This window comes from Canis lupus, chromosome 12, assembly GCF_003254725.2.
Source record: "Canis lupus dingo isolate Sandy chromosome 12, ASM325472v2, whole genome shotgun sequence".
In the NCBI taxonomy this organism is placed as follows: Eukaryota; Metazoa; Chordata; class Mammalia; order Carnivora; family Canidae; genus Canis; species Canis lupus.
In genome coordinates, this window is record NC_064254.1 from 65,541,251 (window position 1) to 65,560,521 (window position 19,271).

The 19,271-nt window shown below is 37.0% G+C and overlaps 1 protein-coding gene across 1 annotated transcript in view; it reads right to left on the minus strand.

The window, feature by feature from the left end:
- Window positions 1-1,294: 1,294 nt before the first annotated feature.
- The window catches only part of SNX3 (sorting nexin 3), a 42,444-nt gene continuing 24,467 nt past the window's right edge, over window positions 1,295-19,271 (minus strand). The window contains exons 2-4 of the mRNA XM_025444911.3: window positions 10,078-10,173; window positions 3,648-3,772; window positions 1,295-2,056 (exon numbers count right to left, since the gene is read on the minus strand). Coding sequence (XP_025300696.1) covers window positions 1,951-2,056; window positions 3,648-3,772; window positions 10,078-10,173 — 327 coding nt within the window. The 3' untranslated portion in view covers window positions 1,295-1,950. The remainder of the gene's footprint in view (window positions 2,057-3,647; window positions 3,773-10,077; window positions 10,174-19,271) is intronic.

Sequence of the window (19,271 nt, forward strand, 5' to 3'; positions counted from 1 at the left end):
TAAGAGCATGTCTGCCCTTAGGCAATTGTAGAGACTAAAAGCAAGCAGGCCAGTACAACTCATCCTTAGACACGTTATGCCCTTGCCTATAAATGATCAAAATCAAAAGAATTCCACAGTGAGTGGAAGTCTTCACACCTCTGGTGTTTTTCTGAAGGTGGCTGTCCTGTGCGTTGTAGAAACTTTAGCAGCATCTCTAACTTCTGCCCACTGGATTCAGTAGCAATCCCTAGTTGTGAAAACCAAAAATGTCTTGAGATATTGCTAAATATGCCTTGAGAGCAAAATCATCCCTGCTTGAAAACCACTGCTTGAGAGGAATTTAGAGCTACCATTATTCTGTTCTGAGTAACATAAACTGACAGCTTTTTACTTCTCTAGCTCACTGAAACAAAACTTACCTTTGTTTAAGCTTTGTACCTTAATTTATAGTAACTGAAATGTCCAGTTTATGGAACTGTGAAATATTTAAGTAACAAAAGGCCTTACAGGGTGGCTCTAATTCCTAGTAATGTTCCAATCTGCTTGGTGGACATCCTAAGTTTGGCCCAGACCTAGGCTGGGTTCCTCTCAAATGGATGATCTGTCTCCACAGAAGATAGGGGACACCACTGAAGTGGGAGGACATGCTTTCTTTACTTGGTGGTTTAACCCTAGGTCACAACGGGTCCCCCCAAACCACCAGATGTTGTACAGATTCTAATTAGAGAACACATTCTGGCTGCAAAGGTCTGGCTACAACACAAGTTAGGCAGCAAGAAGTCATGCGTTTTCTGGTTTCTTATCATCTCTATCAGTCAGGCTAGGACACTGTGCCCTTCTCCCTTGGTTAAAGAGGATAAAGTATCCCAAGCCAAATTAAAGAGAAAGCATGGATCTGCTGACCAAGAAAAGGGTTATTATACCCTTGCTAAGTTTGCTTTAAAAAGTCACTCAGATGAACTAGGAAAAAAAATTCCTCTGCAAAATAGGAGGCACGGTATTGACTTATCTTAAAAAGGCCTTTTAAGAAGAATGACTTGAGATTATAAAGCATTTTTCAAACACGCAAAGTGCTTCATAACAACTCAGTAAGCTTTAAGGAATGCTTTCTTTTAGTACGTCACTTTTTTTGTTGTATAAAAGAAAATACCCCAATTCAAAGGGTGGTAGCATATTTGATATCACCACTGTTTAAGAGGAATGGAGTTACAGGAATGAGAAGTATATAATTAGTAAATAATCCCTCTCAACAGTGAGTTAAAGTAGGACAGCCATAAAGGGGGAAAAAAGAAGCCGGAGGCAACACAATCAGTGCATATCAGAAATGCTTTTTTATTTTTATCTGAAAACAACTTAAATTTTTAGACAAATGATTTTAGTATATAAATTTGATTTGTTTTTATACAGAATATAAAGATTTCCCTCATTGATCTTCCACGTGAAGGGTATTACAAGCCTGAAGGGAGATACTTTCTGCACACAAGTGTGTATCTTACACATAGGGTACTGGAAACCAATGGTGTAGTGCTTCTACACATAAATTAGGTCAAGTGACATCACATATTAAAAAGGAGCAAGAGAAATGTTCTAGTTAATCAGATTCAAGAAGCAAACAGGACACAAAAACTGCAGATAAGACCAAGTCAGTAACTTTAGTTAGGACACTGCAGATTATACTGGAGTAATAGGTCTGCGAGGCTATAGTGTGTACCACATTAAAACAGCAAGGAAGAGCTATTCATAGAGAAAGGGTGGATGAGGGATTTTCACTAAAGCAAATTAACTTCTTGTCAACTGCCAAAACAAAACAAAACAAAACTGAGCATATGAATGTTAGTATACTGAAGGCGTGTTATACCAGTTTCTGTGCAGCATGCTAAAAGTTAGAACTTCTTCACTGGTGCATATGAATCATTAATAGTCATGGAAAGTTTTTTTTTTTTTTTTTGGCGCCCTTCTCACCAAATTTCAGGCATGTCTTATTTTAGATGGTGTATAGCTTTTATCTATAATTTCGTCCTGTAAAAACATGTGAAGACAACGTTCATTCTGTGCCAGAGGATGACCAGCAACCCTAGGAATAAAAAACACAAACTTAGTCTAGTATTTTTCAAAATTGGGGCTGAGGGTCAAAACATATATTCTAAGGTTAAAAAGCATGTACAATTTAGTAATAGTTAAGTGTTATTCTGGACCACTCCTAAAGCTATGCTCTACCAACTAATGGTAGATTTCCCTTCCTTTGGTTCACAAGGGTCATTTAGACAACAATCACTAGCTTTGCACTGCTTCTGGAATACGTACCCAGTTAATGTCTTTATATATTTATTTGTATAGGCACAAGAAATCTAAATTAATATTAATGTTAAAAGTGAAACGTCATTAATTCTAAGAACCCATTTAAAGAAGGAAAAGATACAGGATCAGAATTAGAAATACACTGAAGTTCAATAAAACCTCAAAAAACTAAGAGACACATGTTTCCAGTTTTTATTTCTTTTGGCTTGCTTTAAAGGTTTCCACTGCAGACTAACCGTAAGATGAAAATGGATAATGAGATTTCTATTTCTGAATTAAAAACACCTCAGCCAGCACTGCCTTCTCCAAAAGGAAAGCATGTTCATAGACAATGAAGGTCATGTGCTATAGCAGGTAACAAAAAGTTAAAGGCTTGTACAACTTTCCTTGTATAACCATTCACAGTTCTTCATTGCTTATTACTAGATTAAAATTGAAGTGTTGGTCAATACATAAGTTCACACAACCATATTCTCCAGCATTTGACTTTATTTGGTCAAAAAGATTTTTTTTTTTTAAAGATTTTTTTATTTATTCATGAGAGACACACACACACACAGAGAGAGAGGCAGAGACACAGGCAGAGGGAGAAGCAGGCTCCGTGCAGGGAGCCCGACGTGGGACTTGATCCCAAGTCTCCAGGATCACACTCTGGGCCAAAGGCAGATGCTCAAACGCTGAGTCACCCAGGCGTCCCCTATTTGGTCAAATTTAAGGCCAATGCATAATTATAGTGACCTCTTTCCTGGCATAATTCTATTACTTTGGTTTTAAAAAATGGCTATAAATAATAATAATAATAATAATAATAATAATAATAATAAAAAAATGGCTATATTTCAAGAATAAAATTAAAAGCTAGAAATTTTGGTTTAAGAGTTTCTAAAGTAAAAAAAAGGTTTTCTTACATTGTGAAAAAAGATTCTGTTGTGAAAATTTTAAATGTGTACCTTCACACAAGACATGCTGATAATACTTCCATCTGCAATCAAACAAAATGATTGCAAGTGTACTGTAAGTTTTATTGTTCATGCTAGAACATACCTTAAATGAGAAAGAATCATAAGTAAAACTGTATTTTTAAAAATGCTGCATTTTAAAATATAATTTGCATATATTAACCAAGAAAAACAAATACAGAACTTAGGTCAATGCAAAGATACTCAAGTGTGTTAATATTTATCACATGATATTCAACTTGTTATATACTTTTACTTTATTAAATGATACAAAAAAGTTAGTCAGGAAATGGCCAAAAAGAAAAGCACTGTTCCTGTTTAGCTTAATACCTAAATTACCAGTATTCACCCCAAGTCATCTTGGATCACTATTCCACTTACACCTCGCGAGGTACAGAAAGCACTTACTTGTTAATAAATTGCTCCAGCCCTTGCTTCCTTTCTTCAATAAAATTGTCATCAAATATTCCATCATCTCCTCTAAAAGGAAGCTGACGCAAAAATGCTTTTCCAGGGAGAGGGGGAACTACAACCTAAAAAAAAAAAAAAAAACACAGGAAAGAAAGTTCTTGAAGATGCTGACTAGGTTGTGAAAATTTATAGAGCACACAGAGCGTGAAGACAAAGTATATGTTCACTAGGATAGCCATTCCACTGTTAAACCAAATTAAATATAAAAGAAAATCAGTAACAAACATACTGAAAAAAGATTCAGTGTTTGGAGGCAAGAGAACCAAAATGCAGAACAGCCCATCAGACCACGGCTCCTCAAAAGCATGGCCCATAGCTTATCGTTTTTTCCTCAACTTTTCGAGGCACAGGTGTACAAAGAGAACATTCGAGCAATGCTGCAATAAAGGCTGCGATGCCTCTAGACAGTCTGGACACCACTTAGGGGAGACAATGCTTTTTTAGAATAGAAACTGCAGAGATAAAAATCAACCTTCAAAAAACCACAAAAAAAAACCAAAAATCAACCTTCAGTTATGTGAAGAAATGAAATATTAACCAATTCTTTCCAGCATGGGCAGGTAAGAATTCTGTGGTCTATTTCCTTTACCTCACACCATCTGCGTAGATTCCTACTTGTGTTTGAAGTGAGGATAAAATAATCAACAATTCTGTTACCACTCTTCCATTTTCTAGGCTAAGAAACAGGTCAACTTTCTCCCAAATCCACTCCCTTCTCTCCCCCCAAGGATCATTTTCTTCCTACATAGGAATATCCTAATTTTACCTTTCAAACCCTAAAAGGGGAAGATAAAGTTGTCCTCCTGGGTTAACTTAAACTGATCTCTCTCTTCTACGAATTATCTGGAGCTCCAATATTGGAGTTAAATAGCACATAGCTAGCTATTTGTTTCACAAGTTAGGTTGGTTTCTCAACCATGGCACTATTAACATTTTAAGCCAGATTAATTCTTTGGGGGTGGGGTGGGGAGAGCTTTCTTGTGCACTATAGAATGTTTAATAGCATATCCAAGGCCTCTACCCACTAGACCAGGGAGCACTCAGTTAACACCCCTTTCTTGTTATAATAAAAACTATCTCCAGACATTGTTAAATGTCTCCTGGGGGACACAACTGGCCCTGGTGGAAAACCACCAATTTATCTTATAGATGCCTTCAAATAAAGACCCTGTCTCAGGCTTCCTATGGCTTTTTAAAGGAAGGCTGGGCACACAACAGAAGTTCGAATATCTGGTAAATGACTAACCACTTAGCTGGATCCATATCTTACACAAAACAAAAAAAGGTATAAACAAACAATTAGGCAAGAAGAAATATAAATAGTAAACACCAGTAATAAAATTATACATTTTCTAAAAGAGGTTAAACTTTAAGCCCCTGATACAGTTTCTATTCTAAAACAATGATCCAGCAGGGTGAAAAAGGGAAAGATCAACACAACTTAATTTAGAATAGCAAGGAATAAGAGCAAAAAACCCCCACAAAACCAAATGCCCAACAGAAACTTCCTAATTTCTTCCTAGATCTACTCTTCTCCCCAGATGACCGATTAAGACATCTAAAGATTTATCTCCATAGCATTCTTGAATCTCTCTTCCTATATTAGCATTTGAAGTTGACAGTTAAAACCTGCAGGGATATTACAATTGAAAAGTAGAGATCATGGCCAGTAACTGAGCCCCAGTGGAATGGCTATCTGATGGGCAGGGGAAAACATCTGTAGCTATAAAGCTATTATTAAAAAAAGAAACTAGAACCAATGCACTCAACAAGTAACTACCATTAATTCAGGGCATAATTTAGTATGAAATTAAGATTACTATGTATTATCTGCAGAGATATATTCTTCCTAACATAATATTCAAAACAGCCACTTAAATGGTGAGGTTGTAGGTAACAGGATTAATAATCTACAAAAATCATGAGTGGTCTGTTTAGCAAAGATTCCAAAGATCCTTTTCAACATCAAATTATTTTTGCTTAAGCAGTCTGAAAAGATCTAGTTCGAGTTCTTACCATTCTAACAGTCATTAATCCAAAGATATGTGTATATGTGTGGAGTCAGAAGTAGACAGGAAGATACTTAGGTCAGAATAATATAGAAAAACATACTTAAATAAAAGCTAAAAGATTTCACCATAATGACCAGTAAACATAATAATTACCACCTACTTTCTAGCCTCGTTTAACAGATTTTGGTTAAAAGTACTAATTTATAAACAAAAATAACTTGACTAATTGTTCTTAGCAATATTGTAATAAAAGTACAACGTTCACATAGGTTAAGCCCCTCACATATATTTTTTTAAGATTTATTTATTTATGATAGACATAGAGAGAAGAGAGAGAGAGAGAGAGAGAGGCAGAGACACAGGAGGAGGGAGAAGCAGGCTCCATGCTGAGAGCCCGACGCGGGACTCGATCCCGGGTCTCCAAGTTCGCGCCCTGGGCCAAAGGCAGGCGCTAAACCGCTGAGCCACCCGGGATCCCCGCCCCTCACATATTTAATATGCCTCAAAGGAAGCAATTAAGTGAAAATCTGTAGAATGGAAGATTTTTTGCAAATTACTATCTGAAAGGGACTTGTAAGAGTTTTTTATATATTCTAGATACAGCTCAATAATAAAAAGACAAAACACTCAACTAAACCGGCAAAGGGTCTAAAAAAAGGTATTTCTCCACAGAAGATAAAAAAAATGACCAATAAGTACATGAAAAGATGATCAGCATCACCAGCCCTCAGGGAGATGAAAATCAAAACCACGAGACTGCACCTTACATACTAAGGCAGCTGTAATAGTAGGGGCACTTGGGTGGCTCAGCCACTTAAGTGACTGACTCTTGATTTCGGCTCAGGTCATGATCTCAGGGTTGTGGGACTGAGCCCTGTGTGGGGCTCTGAGCTCTCAAGCCCTCAGCAGTGAGTCTGCTGGAGATTCTCTCTCCTTCTCCCTTCACCCCTCCCCCAATGCGTGCACTCTTTCTCTCCTAAATAAAAATAAATAAAACTTAAAAAAAAAGAAGACAGATAATAGTAAGTGTTGATGAGGATGTGGAGAAAAGAGTGGAACTCTCCTACATTGTTGGTGGGAATGTAAAAATGGTACAGCTGCCTTGGTAAAGTCTGGGAATTCTTTAAAGTTAAAGAGTTATCATAGAACCTAGCAAATTCACTCCTAGGTATATACTCAAGAGAAGTAAAAACATTATGTCCAAACAAAAACCTGTACACAAATGTTCACAGCAGGATTATTCACATAGTCTAAAAGTAGAATCAATCCAAATGTCTACCAACTGATGGATAAATAAAACAAATGAAATGTATACTCATACAACAGAATATTACTTGGCAATAAAAAGAAATTAATTAGGTGGGAAAAACCAAATTAATGCTGAAATGTTGAAAACACCTTCAGTGAAAGAAGCCAGAAACAAAAGACTACATATTCTATGCTCCTATTTATATGAAACGTCCAGAACAGACAAATCCATAGAGAAAGTCAATTAGTGGTTATATAGGGCTGGGTGAGGAGGGGTTGAGGGAGAAATTGGTAGTGACTACTAATCGGTATGGCATTTCTTTTATGGAGTGATTAAGATGTTCTAAAACTGACTGTAGAGATGGCTGTACAACTCTGTGAATATACTAAGAACCAATGAATTTTACTTCAAATGGGTGAACTGTATGGCATGTGAATTAATATGTCAATGAAGCTGTTATTTTTTCAAAAAGTGATGTATACATTCACCAAATGTTTTTTTTTATTTTTTGTTTAATTTTTTTTAATTTTTTTATTTATTTATGATAGTCACACAGAGAGAGAGAGAGAGAGAGAGGCAGAGACATAGGCAGAAGGAGAAGCAGGCTCCATGCACCGGGAGCCCGACGTGGGATTCGATCCCGGGTCTCCAGGATCGCGCCCTGAGCCAAAGGCAGGCGCCAAACCGCTGCGCCACCCAGGGATCCCCCAAATGTTTATTAAACACTGCAGTGCACCATGTGCTACGTTAGTTAAGCAAAGCCCAAAACCTATAAACACACTTCTTCCCATAAATCAGAGAAAGACAAATACTGTACAATCTCACTTTTATGTGGAATCAAAAAAAAAAAAAAGTCTAACTCACAGCAACAGATAGTAGCAGATTAGTTGTTGCCATGGGCTGGGGGATGGGGGAAATGGAGGATGCTGGTCAAAGTGTACAAACTTCCAGTTATAAAATAAGTTCTGGGGATCTAATGCAGAGGATGGTGACTACTGTTAACAATACTGTATTGTACACTTACATGTTGCTAAGATAGATCTTAAATGTTCTCACCACCAAAAAAAAAAAAAAAAAAAAAAACAAAATTATGTGAGGTGATGGATATATTAGCTAAGTTTATTGTGGTCATTAATTCATAATATATACACATAACCAATCGTAATGTTGCATTCCTTAAACTTGCACAATGTTATCTGTTAACTGTATCTCAATAAAGCTGAGAAAAAAGGACACTTCTTCCCTGTGGTCATAAATAATTTGTTACCCAAAACTTTCCTAACTTGTACATTTAGATCTTCAAATCATCTATAATTTCTATACAGTGAGTTAAAAATTTTTATTCCTAAATAAACAGCCAGATGTTTCGACCCCATTTACTGGAAAAAAAAAATCATTTTCCTTACTGATTAACAATGTTATTTTTGTAATAAACTAAGTTTCCAATAAATATGCAAGTTGGCATTCTAAGTTCTATTACATTCTAAGTTCTATTACATTCTGCTAATCTAACTGCTTGTCCCTAAAGCAATACTAAACTGTTTTAATTACTACAGCCTTAGGAGAAACTCTGATGTCTGCAGGTGCTCAGTATATGCTGAATATAATTTAGGAGTCCTCTTGGTGTTTCCTTTGATTGTAAAGCTCATCTATAAATCTGCAAGTTTATTAAAAAAAAAAAACCCACTAAGATTTCTATCAGAATTTTGTGAATTTATAAATAAGCTAGAAGATAATGCTTTACTTTGATCACATCTACTGCTAAAATGTCACCTCTAAATGAGGCCTTCCTTTGACGACTCTATAAAAGAGTACGGTCCTGGCACTCCGTGGTTGCCTTGGTTTTGTTTTTGTTTTTTTTTCTTAACAGCATTATCACCATCTGACATACTATATAGCTTACTATTTTTTCTGTTTTCCCTTCACCACCATCCCAACTTCATCAACTGAATGTAAGGACCATGAAAGTGGGGACTATGTTCACAGCTCTAACTCACAGAACACACAGAATAAGCTCTCAAATATTTTATTTATTTATTTTTGCTCTCAAATATTTAAATAATGAATCTTTGAAAGTGAATATTTCAAACCAAGAATGTAGTCTATTTATTAAGTTTTGCTTTTGTCTTTCAGTATAGTTTTAAAGTTTTCTTTACATGGGTCTTATATTCCTAGTTTTACTCATAAATATTTTATACTTTGGTATTTTGGGGGGTAAAATTTTCCCCTTTACATTTTGATAGAATGCTATGATTTGTGTAATATATTGCTCTTGCATCCAGCCACAGGTATCTAGTTAAGGAAGTTTTCCTTCCATTTCAACTTAGCACACTTTACAAATGAACACAAGTTAGGCTCTACTTTAGGGCTTCTACATATTAACTTCTGATGTCCTCCAAACATAGGGCTAGAATAAGGAACATTAGAATGAGACTGCCTTGCTCTTATTATTTTTGCACCCCAAACCACTAAATTTTAAGACAAGATGACTCTTACCAAGGTATATAAGTGTTTTTTTTTCTTTTTGTAAGAGTGTTTTTATGTATCATCTATTAGACCATGGCCATCATTAAAACTAAGCTGAAGGGATCCCTGGGTGGTGCAGCAGTTTGGCGCCTGCCTTTGGCCCAGGGTGCGATCCTGGAGATCCGGATCGAATCCCACGTCAGGCTCCCGGTGCATGGAGCCTGCTTCTCCCTCTGCCTGTGTCTCTGCCTCTCTCTCTCTCACTGTGTGGCTATCATGAATAAATAAAAATTAAAAAAAAAATCAATTTAAAAAACAAAAAACAAAAAACTAAGCTGAAGAATATCAGCACGTATCACAGAGTAAAAGTAGTCCTGGTTTATGAAACTTCTGTTCTATGTACATGTGTGATGATGAAAAAATGCATTATGAGTCAATAAAATAAAAAAATTGCAAATATAATCATATGAGACATATTAAGGAAGAGAAACTTGGCAAGAAGTGTGTGTGGGTGGCAAGAGTGAATAGGAACATGAGGGAAAGGAAGGAAGTAATAGCAAAAGAGCTCTAAAAAGGAAGCATTATCCAAGTGTAAGTCAGCAAAAGCCTCAACTGGGCCATTAAAATAGATAATTCTTACCTTGCTCTCTCTTTCTAATTCACTTCGCAGCCATTCAAAGTCACTGTATCTTCTTCTAACAGTAGATTCCTTCAGCTTGAAAATAGGCAGATTTGTCTGAAATTAAAAAAAAATCACTTCTAAGTTGAAGCATGGGACAGGGACTTCAAAAAAAGCGGGGGGTGAGGTGGGGAATCTGTCAAACTGATAATATGGCAAGCCTGGTTACCTACAATAAGAAATAAGATAGAAAAATATCAAATACAATAAAATGTCATCTCATGACAAAATAAAACTTGGTATATTATTTACGCTGGAGTAAAATTTTTAGTTTTATTTTTTAAAAAGATTATTTATTCATGAGAGAGAGAGAGAGAGAGGTAGAGACATGGAAAGAGGGAGAAGCAGGCTCCATATGGAGAGCCTGACGCAGGACTCGATCCCAGGATCCCGGGATCATGACCTGAGCCAAAGACAGATGCTTAACCACTGATCCTCCCAGGCATCCTGGAGTACAACTTCTAAATGCACATCTGCAAACAGGCTTTAGGATGTCATTCTGCCTGAGGTCAGTTACATAAATATAGGCCATTTTTTTCTATTTCATTGAGCTGTAGAAATGCCAACTGAACAGGGGTGAGATAAAGCTAGCTCTGATTGCTAACCAGTTTAGATAGTACCTAAGCATATAATGCTCACAGGGAAAAACTAAGGGAAAGGAGACCTTAACAATCTTGAAATTAAGTACAAAATATCTCAATAAATATTTATTGAATATTGTACGAATAAAGGATTATGCTTAATGGTCTTCTAAAAGATGCCAGAAACTAGCAGGGAAAGTATGCAATGTCTGCACTGTTACTACTAGTAGGAAATCAGAAGTCCTACACATTAGGTCAGGCTCATAGATCCACAGCTTTATAGGCTGAGGGCAAGTTTAAGAATTGGAAACATAATGCCCAGGACTCTGAAGTTACACTGGAATGGAGACTGTTCTTTATAAGACTGCAAAGACCATTTATGTCAACTTCTAAACTTAAAGTAACAAGAAAGATTTCTATTATCTTTTACTGATCCCTATAAAATGAGAAAATATACCACCAAACCCAATTTAAAATGGTTGATAATTAAGGATATTAGCAGAAGCAGTATACCACCATGATTTCATTATCAAGAATAGAATTCGAAAAGCACATAACATGACAAAGTTTACAGGAGACAGAAATAATCTAACACAATGCCATACCATATGGAAAATGCTATTTAATACTATATACTCTTAGATCATATTTTGTCTTTAATTTGGTCTTTGCGCTTGCAGAACAGCAAACTGTTTTACAGCTGAAAAGAAAAAAGTTAAGCGTCACCAGAAGGGACATCATCCATCACATAAACTTCACTCCTAAGAAAATTTCAATCATTTGTTAAACCTAATGCCACTGGTAAGTAATTGTCATTCAGCAAAAGAAAAGCTTTTTTATTCAGGGCCTTAAACCCATTTTGTAGTAGGTCTCATTTTTTTCCAAAGTGTATTAACTTCTCCATGTTGTATACCTTATAGCTTGGAATCTTCTACAGATGCTATTGGGCATAACACTGGATAGGTTTCAAGCATGAAACCAAATCTCACAAGAGGTTTAAAAGCACTTGAATTTTCTTTCCCAGGTAACCACAACATTTGTTCATTGTATTAATGACTAAGAGCAAAATTGCACCTAACAAGACTCTTATTATACTAAAAGTCAAGCTTATATTTAGAGATGCTGGCTTGCTGTACAGAAGGGTATTCTCATTCCCCACAGGGAATAAAATTAGGTCCCCTAGGGAGCAGGATGATAATTCCCAGAAAGAAAGCACTGGATTATTTCTCTCTAATTTCACCCATTGGCTTTTTAACCAAGTTCACCCTTCCGCATTAAAATATTAAGTCTTTGTAAGTGTCTAAAGATAGAAAGGCTTTTATAGAATTGAGTGTTTTCTGCAGGTGAGATTTTACATTTTGAATTCCCTCCTCTCAAATTACTTTACAAAAGGGATTAGCTGCTCTCTTTATTCAATATGTTAAGATCAAGCTTGTGAAAAGAGTTCCCTTCGAATTTTCATACTTCTGGGTACGGAAGTCCATAAAGTTAATCTCTGAAACAACATATCAAGCTTACAGGTACAATGTTGAGGGAAGAGTGCCAATTCAGCTCATTTTACCTTCCATTTTCCCTTTTGAACTTTTGACACAATCATGACTCTATCTGATTCACTTTAATAGAAGGGGAGTGGGAAGGAGAAAAAGTCCATTCCTTTCTGTGATTAGCTAATAATTTGATAGATTATACAGCAAAAAAAAGGATCACAGTTAAAGAAAATTCTTTTATTTAATTTGCTCAGTTGGCTATGATTTCTCTTTACATGAGGATTGCTTTAAAGTTTTGATAAAGTCACACCCTTTAACTCTTAATATTACCTGCCCTTTACATTTGGAGTGGCCAAGTTTGCCAGTTAACTTCCTTCTGGTCAACACCACCATCTTTCAACTCAACTGGACCAAAATAAAAATGAAAACATGTGCAGGTGTTTTCTTTAAGCCATTGATTACAAACTATTGATCTGTCACTTTCAACTTATTTAACCCACATAACATGTTCCATTTTTGTTTTCTAAGTATTAGAGAAAAAATGATTACTTTTTTTTTTTTTTTTACTACCAGTTCAGGAGGATTCAACTATTTTTTTAACTAAAGATTTTATTTATTCATGAGAGACAGAGACAGAGAGAGGCAGAGACACAGGCAGAGGGAGAAGCAGGCTCCCTGCAAGAAGCCTGATATACTACTCGATCCCGGACCCTGGGATCATGCCCCTGAGCTGAAGGCAGATGCTCAACTGCTGAGCCACTCCACCCGGGTGTCCCAGGATTCAACTATTTTCAGTTTGGGAACATCTCTAAAAGGGCCAGTGCTAGGTAAGTTAGGGAATATAATGAGGACTGAGATGGAGCCTTTTGAAGCTTGTATTGGGGAGGTTGAAGGATAAGGGTATAAAAAGTTTAAATTTATGTAGTTAAAAAGTTGAAAGACCAAGAACAAATTGTAGACAAATATTTGCAACACAGAACAAAGGGATAATTTTATTAAAATGTAAAGAACAGGGACGCCCGGGTGGCTTAGCGGTTTCTCACTTGTCTTTGGCTATGGGCATGATCCTGGAGTCCTGGGATCAAGTCCCACATGGGGCTCCCTTCATGGATTCTGCTTCTCCCTCTGCCTCTCTGTCTCTCATGAATGAATGAATGAATGAATGAATGAATGAATGAATGAAAATAAATTAAAAATTGGCAGAACACGGAATAACTAATGGCAAGTAATGTTCAAACATCACTCACACAAGAAATGCCAGTCAAAAGAGTAAGATCCCATTTTCACTCATCAGACAGGCAGGTATTACATTTAAATACCTCGTGATGGTGAGGAGAGGACAGCAGTCAGCCAGCCAGTCACTTGAAAAAAATGCTGGGGCCTATGGGTGGCTCAGGCAGTTAAGCATCTGCCTTTAGCTCAGGTCATAATCTCAGGGTCCTGGGATCAAGTCCCACTTTGGGCTCACTGCTCAGCAGGGAGCCTGCTTCTCCCTCTCTCTCAAATAAATAAATAAAATCTTTAAAAAAAAAAGGAAAATATGTTGATGGTAGTAAAAACTGGTACAACCTGTAAGGAGAGCATTTTGGTGACATCTATCACTCTTTTAAATGCACGTATCTTAAAAATAAGATGAAAACCCAGAGTGAGGCAAACCATAAGAGAGTCTTTTTTTTTTTTTTTTTAAGATTTTTTATTTATTCATGAGAGATAGAGAGGCAGAGACACAGGCAGAGGGAGAAGCAGGCTGCATGCAAGGAGCCTGATGTGGGACTTGATCCCAGGTTCCCAGGATCACACCCTGGGCTGCAGGCGGCGCTAAACCACTGCACCACCGGGGCTGCCCCCATAAGAGAGTCTTAATGCTAGGAAACAGGGTTGCTGCAGGGGAGGTAGGTGGCAGAATGGGTTACAGGGTGATGCGCATTAACGATGGCACTAGGTGTTATATGCAACTAGTGAATCACTAAGTTCTACTCTTTAAAACTAAAACTAAATAAATAAATGCATGTATCTTTTAAGCCAACAATTCCACTAGGAATTAATCCTACAAATATTCCCATGTATATAAAAAGATATCGGTATGTAGAAGTTTAAGCATTGTTCATGTAATAGTAAAATAAACAACCTAATAAAACTGTTACAAACAGAAAATGAAACATTATGCAGCTTTTACAAACTATATAATTCAGCCACAGACTGATCAGAAAGTCTGCCTGAGGGCAACCCGGGTGGCTCAGGGGTTTGGCGCAGCCTTCAGTATGCGGAGTGATCCTGGAAACCAAGGATGAGTCCCATGTTGGGCTCCCTGCATGGAGCCTGTTTCTCTCTCTGCCTGTGTCTCTGCCTCTCTCTAGCTCTATGAATAAATAAAATCTTTAAAAAAAAAAAAGCCTGCCTGAGATGTGTTAAGTATAATACGTTTCAGAGCATGCGACTTTTTTTTTAAGCGTGGGACTCGATCTCAGGGCCATGAGTTCAAGTCCTACATTGGGGGTACAAATTGCATAAAAAAATAAAATCTTAAAAAAAGAAGTTTCAGAACAGTATATATAGTATGATACCATTTATATAATAAAAGCATAAAGGAACAGATAATGGATTTGGCTGGTATTCTTTCAGCACATAAAGCCATGCTATTGGAAGATAGTTGAAAATGGTTAAACCAGTATGAACTACACACTGAGTAATATCGAGCACAGATCATGGGAAAACTGAAAAGATTAAACTGTGTCCTGAGTATGCCGCTAAGATATGTGTATCTGTGAGCACCAGGAGTAAACATCTCTGAACAGGACAATAACCTTGAAATAGAAAAACAGAACAGAGAAGTTACCAAAAAATTGAAGCCACAGAATCGGACAGAGTAGCTACATGTTTGTGCATGAGGGGTATTAAGAACACTTGGTTCTGGGGAGCGGGGGAGAACATTTTTTTTTTTTTTTTAAAGATTTTATTTATTCACGAGGGGTGGGGGTGGGGGTGGGTGGGTAGAGACACAGGCAGAGGGAGAAGTAGGTTCCATGCAGGGAGCCTGATGTGGGACTCAATCCCGAGTCCCTGGGATCATGACCTGAGCTGAAGGTGGCGCTAAATCGCTGAGCCACAGGGGCTGCCCAGAAGATTTGGTTCTGTTCTCATCACAAGAAAGAAAAATTTGTAATTATGTATGATAAGCAATGTTAACTAGACTTATTGTGAACATTTCACAAAGCATGCAAATATGGAATCATTATGTTGTACACCTGAAACTAATGCAGTATGTCAATTATATCTTTTTAAAAATTTATTTAAGTAATCTCTACACCCAGCATGGACCCAAACTCACAACCGTGAGATCAAGAGTTGCTCTGTCTCCCTACTGCTCATGACTCCCATGTCAATTACATCTTTAAAAAAAAAAAAAAAGTCACTTCTAGCCATTTCTAAGGCTTATCTGCTTGAAGAATATGGACAAGAGTCAGACTACTGAAGCAAATTATAGCAAAAATTCCTTAAAGGTTTTACTTTGGATTTCATTTAAAATGCTTTATAGATGAGGCCCCTAGGTGGCTCAGTCAGTTAGGCATCTGCCTTCGGCTCAAGGTGATGATCCCGGGGTCCTGGGATCTCTGCTGCTCCCTTGGCTTATGTATGCTCTATCAAATAAATAAATAAAATCTTAAAAAAATAATTAAAACATGCTTTATAGACTTACCCAGAAAGTGAATTCTGAAATTAAACATAAATGATAAATATTAAGATGACTGAAACTTTTATTTTTTTAAAAGATTTTTTATTTATTTATTCAGAGAGAGAGAGAGAGAGAGAGGCAGAGACACAGAGGGAGAAGCAGGCTCCATGCAGGGAGCTCGATGTGGGACTCGATCCCGGGTCTCCAGGATCACACCCTGGGGCTGCAGGCGGCGCTAAACCGTTGAGCCACTGGGGCTGCCCTGACTGAAACTTTTAAAAGGCAACATTTAGTATTCTCTCATCCCGACATTGATATTTCCCCCTAATTTCAGAAATTGTTCTAAATTGCTCAGATTGAGCATAAACTAGAAGACACTATTTTCTGCTCACTACTGTTATTTTACCTAATAGGTAAAACTGTCAAACTCAATGATTTGAAAAAAAAAAAAAAAAAAAAAAACTCAATGATTTGTATTAAATAACAATATTTTATTTGTAGGAATACTAACCAGACAGGTAAGATCAGAGACGAGTAAAACTAGTAGCATCAGGCAAGAGCCATAAACAAAGCCATAATCTTCACCTATGTGTATAGGTATATATTATTAATAATGCTGAAGGGGAATTTGAGTAACCTTGGTCTTTGCAAATGCATTCATGGAACTGTGAAAGTTGTACAACTCATGTTTCATTATAAATCTAAAGCAAAGACAGAGGCTCCTACAAACACATCAGCTGTTTTCATAAGATCTATATAAGAAACCCAGTATTAAAAATAATTTAAAGCTATGTCAGGGCTATGGTACAAACTAACATTTAAAAAAGCAAATATTGTAATTATCTGCCTCTCAAAAAGTTAAGCAAGTTGCTGGGAATTCATAAAGTCTATAAAAACGATTTTATCCACTGGGGCACCTGGTTGGCTCAGTTCGTTAAGGGTCTGCCTTCAACTCAGGTCATGATCCCAGGGTCCTGGGACTGAGTTCCACGTAGGGCTCCCTGCTCAGTGGAGAGCCTGCTTCTACCTCTCCCTCTGCTCATGCTGTCTCAAATAGTATCTTAAAAAAAAAAAAAAACCCAATTTTATATACCATTCTAAAAAATGCCTTTTTAATTATCATAACCCAAATACTAGTTAATATGTCAATACTACTTAATAACAATTTGGGGGGATGCTTGGGTGGCTCTGTCAGTTGAATATCAGACTCTTGGTTTTGGCTCAGATTGTGATCTCAGGGTCATAAGATCAAATCTCTAGTGAGGGTCTGTGTTCACCACAGTCTTAAGACTCTCCCTTTTCCTCTGCACCTCCCTACCATTCTCTCAAAAATAAATCTTAAAGACAAATAAATATGGGATACAATATAAAAAAGTGAAAAAAAAAAAAACAAACCCCAAATCCCTACTCTATATCCTACTTCTATTACAAAATCAAAGATATCACACTGGTTCTTCAACCCAGTTATGCTTCAGGATTACCTAGGTACCTTGAAACAATTTCTTAAATGGTACAACACAAGTATAGAAAAGTGAGCAAATGATCTTGAGGGTTATAGCTTGGTAAGTTTTCAGATGGCAGCAATCTGAGTAGTCTTTGAAAACACACAGTCTTGAGGCCTACCTCAGAGCAACTGAATCAGTTTCTAGTGGAAGAGGCTCTTAAAAGATTTTATTCTAGAGAGAGAAAGAGAGTGAGCACAAGGGGGTGTAGAGGGGAGGAAGAAGGACAAGCAGACTCCGCACTCAGTGCAGTGAAGCAAGCTGCAGGTCTGGGATCTGCCACAAGATCATGACCTGAGCAGAAATCAGAGTCCGAGGCTCAACTGACTGAGCCACCCAAGTGCCCTGGCAATGAGCCCTTTAAAAAAGGTTTCACCGGACACCTGGGTGGCTCAGTGGTTTAGCACCTGCCTTTAGCCCACGGCGTGATCCTGGAGACCCGGGATTGAGTCCCACATTGGGCTCCCTACAGGGAGCCTGCTTCTCCTTCTGCTTGTGTCTCTGCGTCTCTATCTGTGCCTCTCATAAATAAATAAATAAAATCTTAAAAAAAAAAAGTTTCCCGGATGATTAATACAAAAGTTTAGGCATTGTTACTATAACACATCTGACTGGTTCAAACGATCATCCAACAAGCAGCGAAACCAGTGCTTAGATGGAAATTTATAGCTGTAAATGTCCATATTAAAAGAGATGAAATATCTCAAATGAATAAACTTCTTAGGAAACTAGAAGAATAAACTAAACACAAAACAAGTAGAAGAAAGGAAATAATAAAAATCAATGGAAATAGAGAATAGAAAAACAGAGAAAATACAAATGAAAAGCATTCAATGCTTCAAATAAAGAAATGAGATTTTAATCAAATTTAAGATTATTTTTAGTATCTTGTTTTACAAAACATTGGACAAGTCATACTATTCCTTCTACAAAGAAAATTAAAGTCAGTAACCCTACTCTTTCTCACTCTGTCAAATCTCACAGAGATTCATTCAATACAAAAGTACACACTTTAAAATAGTCTGTATCTTGATAGTGGGTAAGAGCTCAGTCTCTGGGTTCAAATTCCAGCATCACCACTTACCTATATAACGGTGGGTCAGTTAATCGGTTTTTCAATTTGCTCATCTACAAACTGCAGATAATAGTGTGAAAGTATATCAAAATAGATGGTTAAAGTTGAACTAGCCCAGATAATTTCTTTTCTACTGCTTGGAAAATCATAGAAGGGATATTTTGAAATAAACTAAATGTGTAGCTCTGGAAGACCATGTTCTTAGATTTCATATAGTTTTTATAAAGATGAAATGAGGTAATATACACAAACATGCTAGAATTGAACCTAGCACCCAACAACTGCACAATAAATCTAAGTTGTTTTTCTTACATTACCCCTTTTGTATCTTTTTAAACTCAGCAAAAAGTTCTAATATTAGCATACTCTCCTTTGCCATTAATCAATTGTTGTTATTGTTATATTTGCTTTCTCAATCTTCTACACAAGGTTATTTTTGCTGAACCATTTGAGAACCAACTGCAGACATCATAAACCTTTACCACTAAGCACTTCAATGTGCATGCCCTAAGAACATTCTCTTATATAACCACAGAACAAGGACCAAATACAGGACATTAACATTGATATGCAGTCCATATTCATATTTTACCAGTTGTCCCTTTAAAATTAGAAAAAAAATTGGAATTCAATGAAGAATCAAGCTCTCTGCTTTGCCGTGTCTTTAATCTCCTTCAATTTAGAATAGTCTTCCTGGGGGAAGAAATGTGTGGGAAATATCAGAAAGGGAGACAGAACGTAAAGACTGCTAACTCTGGGAAACGAACTAGGGGTGGTAGAAGGGGAGGAGGGCAGGGGGTGGGAGTGAATGGGTGACGGGCACTGGGGGTTATTCTG